At 34.5% G+C, this 18,388-nt stretch overlaps 3 protein-coding genes and 2 long non-coding RNA genes across 5 annotated transcripts in view; 2 read left to right on the top strand and 3 right to left on the bottom strand.

The window, feature by feature from the left end:
• LOC147067155 (uncharacterized) overlaps positions 1–18,388 on the bottom strand; it is a 561,518-nt gene that overhangs the window by 482,765 nt on the left and 60,365 nt on the right. The window lies entirely within an intron of this gene.
• Positions 308–505, top strand: LOC147067160 (NADH dehydrogenase [ubiquinone] 1 alpha subcomplex assembly factor 8). Its single transcript, XM_085954920.1, has one exon. The coding sequence runs from the start codon at positions 308–310 to the stop codon at positions 503–505; it is 198 nt and encodes a 65-aa protein (XP_085811046.1).
• Positions 769–2,064, top strand: PIG-M (Phosphatidylinositol glycan anchor biosynthesis class M). Its single transcript, XM_085954907.1, has one exon. The coding sequence runs from the start codon at positions 769–771 to the stop codon at positions 2,062–2,064; it is 1,296 nt and encodes a 431-aa protein (XP_085811033.1).
• Positions 6,619–18,388, bottom strand: part of LOC147067156 (uncharacterized) — a 39,572-nt gene continuing 27,802 nt past the window's right edge. The window contains exon 2 of the long non-coding RNA XR_015071545.1: positions 6,619–6,695. This is a non-coding gene — a long non-coding RNA (uncharacterized LOC147067156). The remainder of the gene's footprint in view (positions 6,696–18,388) is intronic.
• Positions 9,228–18,200, bottom strand: Tim10 (translocase of inner membrane 10). Its single transcript, XM_085954917.1, has 3 exons — positions 18,053–18,200; positions 14,434–14,765; positions 9,228–9,955 (listed from the first exon to the last, which is right to left on the bottom strand). Exons 2-3 carry the CDS (start codon positions 14,576–14,578, stop codon positions 9,807–9,809), a joined length of 294 nt encoding a protein of 97 aa, XP_085811043.1. The 5' UTR covers positions 14,579–14,765; positions 18,053–18,200; the 3' UTR covers positions 9,228–9,806.

Here is an 18,388-nt window from a genome sequence, read left to right as displayed (position 1 = left end):
GAACGTTTTCTACAGATACCCCAGGACTTCTCAAGGTGTCGCCCTGGTGACGTTGCTGACTATTTTCTTTTCGAAGCCGCTGTACGACGGATTTTTTGCCGAACCCGTCCCTTACGAATTTTCCGAACAGCGCTACAGAAAAGGATTGGTTTAAATTATTTGACAACCTGAAGACAGTGTTCGACAACGAATACTTTAATCTAGGTAGCTTGTAATAATATTGATATTTCATTATTCTACCGTAAAATTGAAAAAAAACCATTTGTTGATAGTTGTAGTTTGATTTGGGTTATTGTTCCCGGTCATAATGGAATCAGTTAAAAAGGCGAACGCCCGGTTTCGGATGTATCCGCAGATCTTAGCAAAGTGTGCAGAGAGCGCAGGGATATATGCGAAATGTGTTACGCAGAAAGAATCGGTAAAGCAGAATGAGTGTTTGAAAGAGTTTCAGCAATTCAAGGGGTGCTTGATGAACGCCGCCAAAGGAATGAAAACTCGATTGTAACAATTATAAATGTAAAAGAGGAATTCTCAATGATAAAAAAATCTTTACTGCAGTGCGATTCACATTTTGGACATCTGGAAACATCGTCATCTCACGTAAAATAGTTGTGTAAAATTAGGATCAAGTGAATTAATGAAAATTTTGAATAAACAATAAATTTCAATTTCTTAATTAAATGGTGTTTATTTTAACAGTCGTAACAAATTAATATGCCTAAATAATAAAACTTTAGTTTTAGTGTACCCTTTTCAAACTTAAATAATATGGGGGTCATCCAAAAGTTTTTCAATTTGCCATTCGGCACTCACCTGGTGATCGCAACCATCATAAGGCTGTTTCTGATCCTGTACGGTCAATACCAGGATCAAGTGTCCATCGTGCCTTACACCGATGTCGATTACAAAGTTTTCACAGATGCTGCGAGGCATATTCTGAATGATGAATCCCCATACCAGAGACACACTTACAGGTACTCTCCAATACTCGCCATACTGTTGATCCCAAACATTCTGCTAAACAGGCATTTCGGCAAGTTCCTTTTCTCTCTTGCTGACATCCTGGTGGGTGTGACTATCAAGAAGTTGGTCCGGGAAAACAAAATATTAGCGGTCAGCGGCAGCGGTAAGCCCGCTGATCTCAAAGCGGTAAACCGAATGGCGTCTCATAGCGCTCTCTTTTGGCTGTACAATCCGTTGGCTGTGGTGATCTCGACGCGTGGAAATGCCGATTCTCTCTCCTCGCTCTTCGTACTGATGTCGCTGCTCTTTCATCAGACCGATGCGGTTGGAGGAATCAAAAAGTATGCCCTATCCGGAGGTATCCTCGGCCTTGCCATACATTTCAGGATTTATCCTCTGATTTACAGTCTGCCTATGTTCATCGCCTTGGGTGACTATAAGATCACACAGAATTCCCGAATACTGTCGGACCTGTATCAGTTGATTCCGAACCGAAAGCAAATATTGTTCACGCTCAGCTGCCTGGCGACGCTCACCCTGCTGACTGTACTATTCTACAGGGCGTATGGCTACGTGTTTCTCTATGAAACCTTCATGTACCATATGTTGAGAAAAGACACGCGGCACAACTTCTCCCTGTTTTTCTATGTGCAATATCTGACGCTGACGGTTCACGACTTCACTGTTACTTTGCATAAAACCATCCCTCAGGTGCTCATACTAACGTATCTGGGAATGCGCTACGGCAGAATGAAAACCTTAAACTTCGCTGTCCTCGGCCAGACCGTCATCTTCGTTGCTTACAATTCCGTGATCACCTCGCAGTACTTCATCTGGTTTCTGTCTCTGATTCCACTGTGCATTTCGGATTTGGACATGACCCGTTGGAAAGCCTTCTTCCTGTGCTCAATGTGGGCAGGGTCTCAGTCTCTGTGGCTCATCTTCGGTTACTCACTGGAATTCGAAGGACATAACGCCTTCAACATGATTTGGCTGCAGGGCGTCGTATTTTTTTTCTCAAATCTCTACGTCCTGGCCGATATTGTGCTGTCGTACACTCCGGGTTATATGACCGTAGATGATACCGATAAAATTGAATGAAAAGACACTTGTCGATGATACTGATGCACTAAGTAACAAACCAGTTCCATACTGTGTGTTTTCATCATCTTGTGTACCTACATACTTAATAATTAAGAATTGCTTTAAATTAATTATCTGAAAAAGATTAATGTGTTATTAATAAATAACATATTACAATCTAGAAGAAATAAATTGTGAATGTTTTGAATAAATATTTTAATATACCTAATGTTAGATTAGGTCAGGTTTATTTATATTTTTTCCTTAATTTTGACATAACAGTAGAGTTAATCATCAAATCATCGAATATAATGCGACACCAATATTTCAATGATCAATAAATCAACATTGAATAAAATCTCAATAATCTCATTGAATTGTGAGGGTTTTCTGTAATTATTTTGCCACCTCCACCATTTTGTAGAAAAAAACCCTGCCTAGGTACCTAATAAAAGTAAACAAAAATCTATTTTATATACTAATAATTAATATTGTGCAATTGGACATCTTTGATATGGGGGTCGGTTGCGTCAATTCAAAACACCAAAAACACCGCATATTATACTCTAAAATGTAAAATGTTCAAGTAATACAAACACTTGATTGCTAAATGTATATAATATATTATATGATCGAGTGTATAACATAACCAATATAAAAGTTAAAATTTCAATACAGATGCTTCTCGATTTACAATATTTTGCATTTGAAATTTATTTAAAAAGATTTAATATAAAAGAGTTCTTTTTTCAATAAAATTTTTTATGAAATTGCCTGAAGTGTAGGAAAGTTACAGTAACTCAGTCGTAAGTTGAATACCTAACTGTGTATTGAAATATGACATAGTAATTTTGTCAAAACTGTTGCTATATGATTCCGACTTAATAAGAAAACATCATTATAATAATAAACAGTCAGACATGTTCAAATATCTGTGAATAACCGCAAATGAAGCAAGTCTCGTTGGAATTATTGAATAATCATTTTGTTTTCGTATTATGGATTCATGAGGAAATTTTACCGAATATATTTAGGAAACCTATGCCAATTATTACTAACTTTTGGAATTTGTTTTTATTTTTGTAATTCACACATAATACAATAATAATATGTATCTATAAAAATTTTGTTTTTTTATTTCTACACATTACCTACACCAGTGGCGAAGACTCCACACTAGGCTATTATTTAAAGCCTACTTTCTTAAGAAAAATAATATATTCTAAAAAAATTATATAATTTGCCAACGTCTGTCTGTGGGTATATTATAAATCGATTCCTCGTTGTCTAACAAAACCGACACCTACATGGAACTAAAACGTAAACAGCTATAGCACTAACACAATAAAAAAGCCTCTAAGTAATTTCGAACATTTGAACCGCCTAGTTTCAAAAGCCCCTAAAACGGTTTTTGAAAATTCTTGAGTTTGATATGTATTTAGATGGATATTTTTGTTACCTATATGGTGGCCAAAGATTGAACTTTAAAAAACGCCAGAAACCATCAATACGTATGATCAAAAATTAGGGTAAATTTCAAAACCCGCTAAAATGGTTGGGTGTGCTTTTCAAATACCGCTAAAATGGAAAGCCAAAATACTCATTAGGATGTAACGAATTAAAAAATTAATACATAAAGTTCACAGATTTAATAGATATGATTTTTTCTCAAAACTACCTAAAGTCGTTTTTCTCAGAACTACCTAAAATCAATTTAGGGACTTTTGAAACTAGGGGCTTCATTTCACATATTGTAAAAAACACACAATGTCAAAACCAGTGTCATACTATCCACGTGATGTGAGTCTGTAGATATTTTAGTCTAACTGCAGAATAACAATATTATTCTGTTATCGTCTGAAAAAAGCAACCACGTTGCATTCAGATCTATCATTGTGATTGTGCATTAAGATCCTCAAGAACAGCGGTCGGCAACCCAAATGCATTGGCGTGCCACAAAACAGGTAATTCAAAGTACTGGACACACGTGCCACTTGGTCGTTCAAGGTATTTTTCAAACAATGTGTTGAAACCATTATTTGTGACGATCATTGCAGCCGCTCAATCTGTCGTAACAGAAAATATTTTGTTCTTGATGTTATCATATTTATTTATGCGTTTTATAACACAGTGCAAAATATCTTTTTTTGCTGTTTTATACATTGATGAAATAGTCCACACTTCTTTTTTTAGTCAGAATAAAATTTTGCTATCAATGTTAATCGTGCAATGCCATTTCTGTCTGTGCTCTCGTCCAAAGATAAACTAATAACATCACATTTCCTCAAGTCATTTTCAAATTGGTGATTTATATCTTCATTCATGATATTTATTATTCGTTGAACAGTTCGAGCAGATAAAGGGGTATCTTTAATTTTTTGCAAAATTTCATTTTTATTTGGAAAATTACAATAATGATTTTTAGACATCCTTAACCTATCACTGTGAGATCCCCGGGGTTCCAGCGGCTAGCTCAGGTATCCATCGAACCCCGGATTCACAAAAAAAAGTACGATATATTTGAGGGTAGAATTAAATAAAACCACGTCTGTCTCGTGTAACTTGGTATTCCTTATATTTTACACTTTCTTTACATGTTTAGGTTTTGCAATTAGTTAAGCAGGTCCGTATATGTCGGAAAGGGGACGCTTACTAATTTTTTTTTCTTTTTAAATTTCGCGTACCGACGCCGTCCAGCAAAAAGGACTCTCGTGATTGGCCAAATTTTATCGCGTGATCTTTGATTCGGCGAATCACGAGCCTGACCCTGGCGCCGGCGCGCGAGGATTTCACGCACAATGCGCGGCAAAATTTATTATATTTAAATACTTATATTTAGTCTTAAAATTATCGCTTTCATCCATCATCATTTATACTTTTTAAATTAAATTAAATTTATCTTAATTACACCTCCGCCCAATATGTGATTTTCACACACCGGACGAAGGCCCTTACTTATAAATAAAAAAATACTTACGTGGTTGAGCAAGGAGTCAGATTAGATGTTTTATGAAGCCGTTTCTAGAGGTTAGGGTTACGTTTCGACTTAAGCTACTAAATGATTATTTTACACCGGGAGAAGCCCGCCTGTAACAGGGGTGTATCAATTCGCCCCATCTGGATTAAAGTCGAAAGGTACGCCCTGATCTCATCGGCCACCCATCCAATTCCTTGTTCATCCGTTAAGTACATGGCATAATAACAGTTTATAAAAAAATTCAACTACAATCTAACTATTCTAACAAAAAAAAAAAAAAAACAACTAACTTTACGTATTGTTTCTATATTTATTTTAATTACTATTTTCCTGCTCAAAGCAATGCTCCTGAATAAGTCAGAGTTTGATTTATTTTCCTTTCTTATTATCATTTGTCATAATTTATTATTATTTTATTTTTCTCCTGTAATGTCGTGCGTTTATTTTGTTTTCGTAATGTTTTTGTTATTCTTCTCGTTCTTTTATACTAGTCAGCGGAGGGGTAGTGGAGCTATAGTCTTCGACTCTTGGGCTGTCCAGTTTTTTGTATTCCGAGAGGCTACATTTGTAGACGTTTGGCCCTCGTTCGGAATTATTATTTCGTGTTATGTTTTTCTTCTTCTGGTGCAATAGGAGCGTACCTCGTTTGGCGTCGTCTGCCTTTGCAACCAGGGCGTGGTAGTGGCGTTACTATTGAGCCAGGCTCGTTCCGAGCAGCGGATATCTTCCTGTGGAAAGTTTTCCATTGATCTGCTGGTCTCTGGAGTATCACCTCATAGATGGACAGGTACTGTGTCTCCATCTGTTCCTATTACTGCGGGCAAGGCATCGTATAGCGGTACAACGGCCAGGCTCGTTGACGGCGGCACGGCTTTCCCACAGGTACTAGGATGGATTTTCACAATAAGTATCCTTTTCCCTTTCTTGTTTTTTATAGATGGTTACACTTCGGAGGTACCTCTTGTTGTTTCACGATATCTTTCAGGCGTCACGTCCCTAGTCTCTCCATGAACCTGCGCGAGAAAGGAGAGTGCGCACTCTCCACACCATCAAGCTTTGGTATCATGAATTTTCGGCTACGCTGCTTTTGGATGCGCTTACTTCGAGAGGTGGCTCCCTTTGTGCTTCCAAATTGTCTTCATCTGTATTTATTCTTTCTCTTTCTTTAGTAATTTATTCGTTCATTAGACTTCCTGTACTTTAAATTTATTCGAGTTTACTTTATTAATTACTCCTACCCCATACATTAAATAGCTACTAATTTTATATAAAATCTTCCCATTGTACTTATGGTACTTACTATCACTTTTAATATTTTACCCTAATACCCATAATTATTTTGCAACATTGTATTGACTGTATAAATCACATTGATAGTAAAAATTGAAATATTCCACCCTCTCATTATATTTATTTCTGAATCAGTACACTTAAAACTGTGTAATTAACTTTATTTTTAGTGAAACCCATTTTATTTAAAAAAAAATTGTTGTTTCGTTTTACGCGCCCGACATCCTATTCCAAAGGCGCGCCGCGCCGATTTGCGGTGCCTCTCACGTTTTATTATTATTATTTTTTTTCATTATTGAAACCCCGTTGAGAAATTTACGGCTTATTGACTCATTTTTTTTTTTATCACAAGCATACAATCTCTACTTTCATCCTCTTATACCTAATTTTAACGTATTATTAAAATTTCACTTATCAACTATAATATACACTTCGTCGAGTGACGCCGTATTATTCCCGTTCCGTTTTCGCTGTGTTAAATTTACGATTGGTGATTTGTAAAGAAATAATAGTGACGGTCGTATACTATTTTCTTCGTTTCTCTTTGGATTCAAATTATTAACACGGCGTAACTTTGAAACAGGTTTCGCGCTACTGTAGAATATCCTCTTTCCCGTTTATAAAATTGTTTGCGATTTTCAATGTTAATGTTTTCGAATTCATTCATATTTACTTTATTTGAACGGAAAGAATTGGCGTCACTTTGCGAAGCGTTATTTTTAAAACTAGAATGTACATTTTTCTTACTAATGAACTTAAGTTTACAAGGCTCAGAAAGTGGGTCCTTAATTAACTTTGTATCCGTAATTAGAAGAATTTCCGGATGTTTTATTCGTATAATCTACACATTTCACTTCCAACAGGAACTCGGCGTTCACCCTTGACTCGAGGGTTGACGACTGGTCCTGCTTCATCTCCTCGTGGTCGAGCCTGCGCCCGCACAGCTTCTTTGATTCCTCTCAGCTTGCGCGCCTTCTCAGCCCTCTTTTGAGGCTCCCTGGCCTCCCGTTTCCTTTTTCTCTCCTCACCGAATATCCCGTGGTCGAATAGGGTACACAACATGTTAGTGATACCCTAGGAAAATCGGCATTTTGCTCGCCGTTTTTTGTCGCGAGTGGGCCGTGGCCTCTACGAGCCCTCCTCGCTGGATACCGTCGATGATGTGTCTGGTCTCCATAGGTGGGATTTGTGCAGCCATTCGTCGTACTGGAGACGCGCTGGTGCTACGGTCTCCAGCACGACGCTAGGCGCGGTCAGCTCCGTATGTGGACTGTCTTCGAACACCAGAGGAGGGCTCTCCCGGTTTGATGTTGGAGACAGCACTTCTTCTTTGATAAGGGTCACGTCGGAGTCCACTTTTTAGTTAACCATTTCTTGGTTGTTCCGGCTCCTGAATCATAAACTTTTATTTAGCGTTCGCGGGCGTAAATTTTATTTCGCAGGTTCGGAAGAATCCATGCGATTCTTCGAGCTTCACGTTGCCAAGGCGCCATTGAGATCCCCGGGGTTCCAGCGGCTAGCTCAGGCGTCCATCGAACCCCGGATTCACAAAAGAAAAGTATTATATATTTGAGGGTGGAATTAAATAAAACCACGTCTGTCTCGTGTAACTTGGTATTCCTTATATTTTACACTTTCTTTACATGTTTAGGTTTTGCAATTAGTTACGCAGGTCCGTATATGTCGGAAAGGGGACGCTTACTAATTTTTTTTTCTTTTTAAATTTCGCGTACCGACGCCGTCCAGCAAAAAGGACTCTCGTGATTGGCCAAATTTTATCGCGTGATCTTTGATTCGGCGAATCACGAGCCTGACCCTGGCGCCGGCGCGCGAGGATTTCACGCACAATGCGCGGCAAAATTTATTATATTTAAATACTTATATTTAGTCTTAAAATTATCGCTTTCATCCATCATCATTTATACTTTTTAAATTAAATTAAATTTATCTTAATTACACCTCCGCCCAATATGTGATTTTCACACACCGGACGAAGGCCCTTACTTATAAATAAAAAAATACTTACGTGGTTGAGCAAGGAGTCAGATTAGATGTTTTATGAAGCCGTTTCTAGAGGTCAGGGTTACGTTTCGACTTAAGCTACTAAATGATTATTTTACACCGGGAGAAGCCCGCCTGTAACAGGGGTGTATCAACTGCCAGCCAATTTTTCCTAGGTGGACACTTGTAATAAATCCCTTAAAAATATGAAATAGGAACAGAATGATAAATATTTGTGAAAACATACCAAATCAACAAGTCTCTCGTGAATATTTTCACACTAAAATGATAAATATTGTTTAGAAAATATAAACAAATAGTTTGTTCAGAAATTATGACGTTTACTAGAACCCGCGAGTTAACTCGTCCGTGGCACTGATCAGGTTAAGAATGTTTTTTTTTAAGAACCCTCCATCTATGAATGGTTTTCCATTTTTAGCAATGCAGTATGAAGCTAAAAAAACTTGACTTGTTGATTTTATTATCTTTTTTCATATTATTTTAAGCTTGGTTGATTTCGCGCGTGTTTAAGTCAACCAATAAGGGAACGTTCAATATTAAAAATGGCGTTTCCCATGCTGTAGCATCCGGCAAATTCATGACAGTGCCACAGAAATATGTGCCTTCTGCGAAAAAAATTAAAATAAGGTACAAGTAGCGCTACGTCCAATTTTATTTTGCCTATATTTATTACAATTAAGAGTTTATCGGCTGAAACAAATTATTGCCATTTGGTTCTAATTTCGACATAGAATACAACAGAAAAAATAATCTCACGTTAAAATAAATAATTGAAGCTTGAAACATAAAAACGTTGTTTCCCGCAAATATCGAATTGTGGACATGTTGCTTTTTGTAATTAGATGCATCAATTCAAATATTATTCAGAGGTTGCTAAAAAAAATCAAGACAGTAGGTAACAGAAAATTATTTATTTTCAATAAAAACTGACAAAACATACATACCTTTTAAATCTCTACAACTAAATATTAAATGCATATTAAGGAAATACCCAACAATACAATAAATGCCAAACCATGTATTATTATTTGTAGTAGATATAATGAAGGGAATTTATTCATTTATGACCAGAACAAACCACATTTGACCTAACAAACTCAAGCAAGTCAAGTTCACAAGGCAACATTTCTGGAGGATAATATAGAAAACAAGTATTTAAAGCCAAAGAAAAAAAGGTATTTTAATTTCACAATACCATTTAAAAATTTTCAGTGATTCCAGTTTTGTCGAAACCGATGGCGGATGACGGAAATAGTTATTAAAACAAAAATTATATTTAACAAACAAATCTCTGCCCTATAAAGTATATGCACATAATTATTAAATGCCAGTAAATAAGGTAAGAGTTGTTTCATTCCACCAATCACTCGTGCATACTCAAAATTATAAATTCATATTTTTATACATAAACATAGATTTGGCTTTGCCTGCATGTCAAACTGCAAATGAATTGAAACGAATGAGTTAGGGTTTAAGTCAGTTTTAGCGCATTGTCTGCTGCCATCTTCTTCATTGCCTCTTCATCTTGCATAGACATGGAGGAGAGTTTTTTACCAATTCTTTCGTGAATGTCCAAATATTTTGCCACACATCTGTCTAAACATACAGCCTCTCCTTTCCCTGGAACATAATTAAACAAAATAAAATTATTGCGTAATAAAATATGTAGGTCTTACTTAATTAGATCTTGGATTACAATAATTTGTTAAAAAAAGTGTGCAAATCCTAATTCCTCCCACGCGCAAGAGGTTGGTGGGAGTAATTAGTATGTCACTAGCCTAGACAGGCTATATCACTTTTTACTATATCAACTTCTTTCACTTGCCCCTCCATCCACCAGTGGCGAACGGTGGAGGTAGGCTGTTAAGATCTGACATAAATAATGCACACTAAATTCTGTCAGTCAAATGTATTTATTTTCATTGAACCAAGACTACAATGTGTATATTATAGTAGATAGTTTTTAAAATTCAATTAAGCCCTGCCTAATCCAAGCCATAGTAGACAATAGTCGAAAAACATTCATTAATCTATAAAATATCTAAAATTATGCTATTAAAATATACATCAATTATGGTTTGGCGTAGGTAGATTAATGAATTTAAAAAAAACTAACCCACACCCTCTGTGATGGCGCCTACATCTTGAAGCGGGTCCCCCGTCCAGGGTCTTTAGCGGGCCCACCTACCTATCGCTAAGGTTAAGGGCGGTGTGATGCTCTACAGTAGTGTTCCCAAATTCTACATGGAAATTATCATTTAGGTATATCATCATATCACATCAAATTGCAATGCCATCTATGCATCTATCAATGCAAACACATATTTAATTTTTTTTTACTGAGTAAATTTGTGATGTGTGTTAAGGGGGATCCTATATGCCAACAGAGAACCTAGCGGAAAAATACGAAGCTTGCAATTTGAGATTTTTTTTTTGATAATTTACAATGTCAACTGTATTAATTAAATATATACCTTACTTACAATTGTAAAAAAAATGTGAATTTGTCACATATTTGGTAGGTACATAGGTTACGTTATTATTACTTTATTTTTATGGTTATATTTATTATTAAAATTTAGTTTATTAAGTTTTCAATTTTTAACGGTTTAGATTTTTGACTAATTCATAGTTTTAATATTTTTCATATTTATTTAAAAAAACATTGATTTTTATAAAAAATATAAATGTGTATAACTTGAAATCCTTTTTATTTGATATATATATATATGAGGCGCCGAGTGCCAAAGGAGCTTAAGCGCCAACTTTACGATTTTTGACATTTGAATGTAGGTTTTTTCTATAAATCGATATGTATCATGCCACAAAGTCTTATCGCTCAAATAATTATAGATATTTTACAATAGAGATTTATTTTCTGTGGCATAATTGTTTTGGTCGTTATGTCGACACGCCACAGAAGCTTATCCGCCAATATTCTATAGAGAGCGCGAGACCAAAACAGCTGTCAGATTTGTTTTATTGAATATAGTTCTCAACAGTGAAAAAAACTAAAATTAAGCTCAAGAAGGATTAGAAAAATAGTTTCGATGTGTGTTAAACCTGTAAACGAGGAAAATCATGGTAAGTTTAACATGTTTTATCCGTTTTTCTTTCACATACGCTGTTGTTTAAAATATTTTAGATTACTTTTGAAATATGGTTATTAACTTCATTTTAGTAATTATGTCCACTAAACTTTTACTTCCATAAAGGAAAATAACTCTTATTTCTAATTTCATCTTATTTTATATCTAATTACGAAAGATATACACTAAAAAAAGTATTTAAAAAATCACCCGAATCCTTGAGAAAAAATGATGGTGTTAAATTTGAATAACGATTTTGTTATTTTGGCCAGTTTGGAGTAACGATTTGATTTAGTATTATTAATAATATTGGGTTTATAGACGGTTATTACAAAAAAAAACATCCAAAGGCTTTGAAATCATTGCTGTAATGGCAAAAATGTATTTAATATTATAAGGCAAATTTTATGCCAAACAAACTTATGTAACAATCATAACAAATTTGACCATTTTTTCAGTGTTTATTTGGCATAATAAAATTTGTTTATATCAAAATGTTTTTTTATTGCTATCCAAACCCTTTCATTAAAACATTTTTTTTAAATGATTTATTTTTTTAAATTAATGCCATTATTTGAGTTTGAAAATGTTAATGCCACAGAAGCTTATGCAACAAAAAAAAGTATCAAGTGCCACCTTTTTTCATTTTTCTATATGCCAAAGGGGCTCAAACACCATTTTTTTTGGAATCCAATAGATATTTTTCATTAAATGTTATTGCAAATAATACTTTGATTTTTTTAAATTTGCTTTGCTTAGAAAATAATCGTCCATTTCAACATTCAAGTTTAAAATTAAAAAAATAAATTCACTGAAAACTTGTCGGCCATTTTGTAGCACTTTTGTTAAATGGTGCTTGAGCTCCTTTGGCGCTCGGCGCCTCATATATATTTATTATATGAAATCTTATTTAGGTATGGTCCCAATATTTAAGCTCGATTTGATATAAATAAAAAGGATTTCAAGTTATACACGTTTATATTTTTTATAAAAAACGATGTTTTTAAAATAAATATAAAAAATATTAAAACTATTCACTAGTCAAAAATCTACACCGTAAAATATTGAAAACTTAATAAACCAAATTTTAATACGAGGGTGGGTCAATAATTCCTTAGAAAAAAGCATTAAAACAGTTTTGATTTTTGTATTTTTTTTTTATTTCTCAACATAATCTCTTTGGAGCTCAATACACTTGGTTAGACGTTTCTCAATTTTTTTTAAACCGTCAGAAAAATAAGTTTTCGGAAGGTCCTCAAAATAAGCATTTGTCCGATCGATGACTTCTTCATTTGAAAAAAAACGTTGTCCACTTAGCCATTTTTTTAAGTTTGGGAAAAGGAAAAAGTCACTGGGGGCTAAATCTGGCGAATACGGTGGGTGGTCGACCAATTCAAACTTCAATTCTTCAATTTTAGCCATTGATCGTAAACATGTGTGAACACAGGCATTGTCCTGATGAAAGAGGATTTTTTTCCTGTTTAAATGAGGCCGTTTTTCTTCAATTTTGTTTTTTAGCTGGTCCAATAAAGATGCATAATAATCCCCTGTTATTGTTTTTCCTTTTTCCAAATAGTCAACGAAAATAATTCCACGTGCATCCCAAAATACAGTAGCCATAACCTTACCAGCTGATTTTACGGTTTTCGCCTTCTTTGGACATGGTTCGCCTTTCGCAATCCACTGCTTTGACTGTTCTTTCGTCTCGGGAGTATAGTGGTGTATCCATGTTTCATCTAGTCACAAAGCGACGAAAAAATTTATCCGGATTGCGTTGCATGAGCGACAACAGGGCTTTAGAGGCCACCACCCTATTGCGTTTATTGTCGACTGTGAGCAAACGCGGCACCCATCTTGCAGAAATATTTTTCATGCCCAATTTGTCATGTAAAATAGAAATGACGCTACCTTTTGAGATCCCTGTAACCTCAATTATCTCACTCAACTTTAATCTTCGGTCACTTAACACCATATCGTGGATTTTATTGATCATTTCTGGTGTAGTCACCTCTACAGGACGTCCTGAGCGTGGTTCATCCTTTGTTGATGTACGACCACGTTTAAATTCATTTAACCAGTTATAAATAGTTGCAAGTGAAGGAGCAGATATGCAGCTCTAAACTCAATTTTCTCCATTTTCCATTTTTCCATTTTCCTCAAGCAAATTTTTTTTTTAAATGTACGAGAAACACACAACAACCCGACCAATCTGATTGAAACTTCGCAGCATACTGAATCGGTAGTGCCGCTGCATGAAAACAAACCGCTTACAGTACTAGTCGCGCCACCTGTCGGCTTTTCTAAGGACTTATTGACCCACCCTCGTAATAAAATTTATTATTAATATAACCATAAAAATAACGTAATAATAACGTAACCTATGTGACAAATTCACATTTTTTTTACAATTGTAAGTTTATCTTTGACTTAAAAAAAAAAAAAATCTTTTTAATGTTTTCAGATACATATTTATTAATTAATTAATACAGCTGAAATTGGAAATTATCAAAGAAAATTCTCAAATTGCAAGCTTCGTATTTTTCCACTAGGTTCTCTGTTGGCATATAGGGTACCCCTTAATCTCACTTAGCTGGTCAATCCGCTACGCCAGGCCCCCTCCTATGCCCGGCCCCCAGGCTAGAGCCCTGTCAGCCTACCTCTTGTGGGCGCCATGCCCTTAGTAATGTGTATTCTTAATTCAATGAAAACAAATAAGTATGACTGACAAAGTATAGTTTGCACTATTTTTATCGAATCCAGCCTATCTCCACTCTTCGCCAGTGCTATCCACTCACCTGTTAAAACATATTATATGGTTAGCCATTTCCTTATGTGGCGAATTTCAGGTTCAGTTCGACTGAGGGTCACTGCGACACAGTTTCTACAAGGGAAATTTTCTTAGCTTTCAAAAAGTCTGCGGGTCTAACGACAAGCGAGAAGCTCTCTTCTAATATATATATTATATATTTCTATAAAATCAGATAGATTAGATAGATCAAATAGAATTACCTAATTCAACTTCTGCGTACTTTGGTGGAATACATTTCTTGTGGCAAGCCGTTGTGAGTCTGTTGTACATGTCGGACATCATTTCGATCTCCAACTCCTGCACAAGCTGCATCTTGGAGGGGTCCAGCTGCGCTGCCATCGCCATTTTCGCCTTATAATCACTGATCAATTAATAGCTTTCGATTTGTGAATTGTTCCTGTATTTGTTCACTTAATTGAGTTTCTTATGTTTTTATGATTCCGTCTTAAGTTTTAATAGAAAGATATTTTCAGTAAATTGTTACAATTTATTTTGACTACACCACTTTTATATTACAAAATACACGAGAAACCTGAAACAATAAGTAAATGGCACCATATTATGTTAAGCATCTATGCAAAATAAATTTAATTAAATTCATCAGGTGAAAATATCTCAAATAGGTTTGTTCAATCTTTTTTAACATGTGTTATCACCTGGTATTCACCACATACCTATAAAGATTGTTTTGCAACAATATCACCATGCGAGCAAAACACTTGTCATAAAGCAATCTTTATAGTATGTTGTAATATGTAGCAAAAATGTATGATAAATTAATTTTATTAATTATCATGAATTACCAGTAAACACTGAATCTCTTGAAAAGATTGTTCAATCTCGTTGATATTGTAACAATGAAATCCATTTTAAGTAGGTATGTACTGTCTTATTTCGCAAATCTTGCAAAGTAACACACTGAAATATGTATGATAGCGCGAGATTTCCTAAGGGATTTTTTTAAATTAAGATTCTAGAGCATTTTTGTTTTTTTCACTCTTTCGGCCAATTTATTTTATCCAGCAATTTCTAAAAATTATAATTTTTGAAGAACATTCAGTCCAGAATCTAAATCATTGTGAAGTTTGTGTCACCAAATATTTTTAGCCTGGCATTTAAAAAATTCAGTCCCCAATCAGTCGATGCGTTTTTTTAGATCATCTGCCAAATGTATTGCATTTTTTTTGGCATTTTCTTGTTACTTTTAAAGCTGTTTTTGTTGTTGCTATAGATCTACCATCATAAATTGGCATTTCAGCGAGGGCGCTAGTATGACATTGAGAATGTTGCCATAACTAACAAAAAAAAGGTAATTTATAATTTTTTATTGGTAGTAGATTTCTGTACAAATATTATTAAAATAAAAAATGAACACAATCAAAATAAAAACGAGTTACTTTTTTATAACCACGAGGAAGAAATGCATAGTTGGAAAAATCAGAAATTGGAAAATATAAAGTAATATTGTGTATATTTTAGTCATGGGAAAAATATAATAAAAAAAACGAAAATAAATTAAACTCTAAAGACAGTTAAATAGTATCAACATAAATGGAATTTTAAATGAAACACGATAACTATAAATTACACAAACAATGTAGAAATTATATAACTACCATAATGTTTCAATTCCAGATAGACTATCATCCGATTCTGTGTCACTCTCAGGACAATTTACGGTAAAAATAAAACCAGTCGAGGTCATATTATGGAATTCAAACTTGTAAATGTCAGTTTAATTAATATACTAAATTTCTTTATAAATCCGTTTACATACACAAATAATAAGTAAGTATTCATTTATATTGCTATCCGACATAGATTTTTATTTATATCATAACTTTGAACAAAACTAAAAAAAACAAGAAATTACTTGCGTTGCAATATAAATGCAACTTGGTAACACTGAAAATAAATCTTCAACTGTCATGGTGACTGGCCGTTGTATTCCATTATCGATATAAATAATCAATTCTTTTTGTCCTTTTTCATCATCGCAGAATTGCCATACTTTTAAAATGATGTCTCTGGCATTCCCATGAACTGTTTTAGAACTACTTGCCATTATGCACTATACTTTTTTCTTCTGTATTTTCAATAATACAATATATATCCCGAATTCTGCACGCTGACGTTTCAAAATGTAAACATTTGACTCAGTCTGGAATAAATTTGTCATAACGCCCAATCAGTAAACACTACTTACTGCGAAGTTATTTTCGGCTTGCGCTTCGTCTGCGGAGACATAATTCGTTGTTGATTATATTAAAATATAGCTTACTTTAAATACTTACCAAATAATTGGTGCTAAGTAGCTATCGAATAATGTCAAATATTGAAAGGTCACATTCGTTTATTAATAATCTAAAATGCTCTTTATGTTTTCAAATGTACAAACAATAAAAATCTTGCGAGCAAGAAAAACAGCGTACCTACCTAAATTAGCAACAAACACTCATTCGATTATAAAATACTGTATCAAATATAAAATTATGTATTAGTACATTCCTTATTTAAAAGGAAAAAGCTTTTTTTACTTGTTGATCTCTTTTTTAATAGGTCGGTATATTTTATTTATCAACACTAAATATAATGTGTTTTTGATATTTTGACGCCATGAGAGCTAAATAAACGCAAGCGCAATCCATAATTCAAGAAACATGTTGTAAAATTAAATGGCATTTGTGACAAATTTATCCTCGATAGACAATTTTAGTTTCAAATTCGACCGGCTGCCAACTTACAATGGTAGATCTATAGTTGCTAGATTTTGGGTAGCTAGATGCATTTCTAACAAGATATAATATGCCTACTCGAAAACACTAGATCTGTCAAGAAAAATGTAAGTTTACAACGCTGGGTGCTACGTTGACCGAGACAATCTGTGTGCCTATGGTTAAGGTTTTACATGGTTCTACAATGCGTGCGTGTGCCACCAGAAATCCCAAACATGACACACGTGCTATAGGACCTACAATGGTGCAGGTGCTGACAATTAAATGTGTACAAGTGACATATATATATAAAAACTGAACTAGGTGCAGTTTTCACATCTCCAAATATGTATTATGTACATATTTATCCGTGAAACAGAATTCAAACATGTAACTGCTTTATAAGAAAAGTTATAAGCATTATATTATTTCAGTGGCGAAGTATGCTGTGGAGACCTGAGATAAATAGTGCACACTTAACATCGCCAGTCATAGTTATTTGTTTTCATTGAATTAAAAATACAAATTTTTACAGGTTTGGTTAGGCAGGGTTTAATTGAATTTTAAAAACTAACCAACACCATCTGTAATTTGTATTATTAGTTTAATGGGAACAAATAAGTATTCTGACAAGTTTAGTGTGTACTATTTATGTCGGATCTCCACCCTTCGCTACTGTTATATTCCAAACATTGGACATAGTGTAAAAAGTTTTGTTTTTGTAATTCTAATTTGAATGTTTTCACTCACCTCACAATGAAAAAATATTGAAAACAGTTATCTGGAATTTATAATCGCCTATTTAACTTCAAAGACGATTTATTCAACTTAGTCACCAATGCATTTGTATTTATTCAATCCTCAGCATAAAACACTTTTTACAAATTAATGTAAAATTTTATAATAATTGCTTGCCGAAATGTTTTTCGATCAAAATTGTATTCATTCTCAATGCTGTTCTGTCATATTGTACTCGCACGAGTGTTTCTGTACAGTTCACATGTCACTTTTGTAGTACAACTTATAGTGCACTATGTATGCTGGCTATTTCTTGTTGAGTGAAATTAAAGATTTCACAAAATATTGATTCGGCTTGTGTGCTTACCTTTATCCGAACTTCCTGACGCTTTCAAAATCTCCGGTGTTACTATTTCTGATCCGTTCTCTAACTTTCATGCTCTCAGTCCTCTGGGAAACAATGAGCGACTTGGAGTATGCAAATGAAGATACACCAGCAACCACAAGGAATCCCCTGAAAAAGGAAAATTACTGTGTATAGGTATAACTGATTTGGTCACATGACTTCTCAATTTCACATGGTGTACATAAAAGACATTGGAGAGATAATGCTGTAGCCTAAATATATGAAAGTGAAACTGAAAAAGGGATTCTTAGGTGAATGGTTAAATGCAATTCATTTCGCATTACACCTGAGTGTGGT

The sequence above is a fragment of the Rhyacophila brunnea genome, unplaced genomic scaffold, assembly GCF_057557595.1.
Source record: "Rhyacophila brunnea isolate RB1 unplaced genomic scaffold, BYU_Rbru_1.0 scaffold_4, whole genome shotgun sequence".
NCBI lineage: Eukaryota > Metazoa > Arthropoda > Insecta > Trichoptera > Rhyacophilidae > Rhyacophila > Rhyacophila brunnea.
Note: the sequence above shows the minus strand (reverse complement) of the source record. Positions and strands in the feature narration are given on the sequence as shown.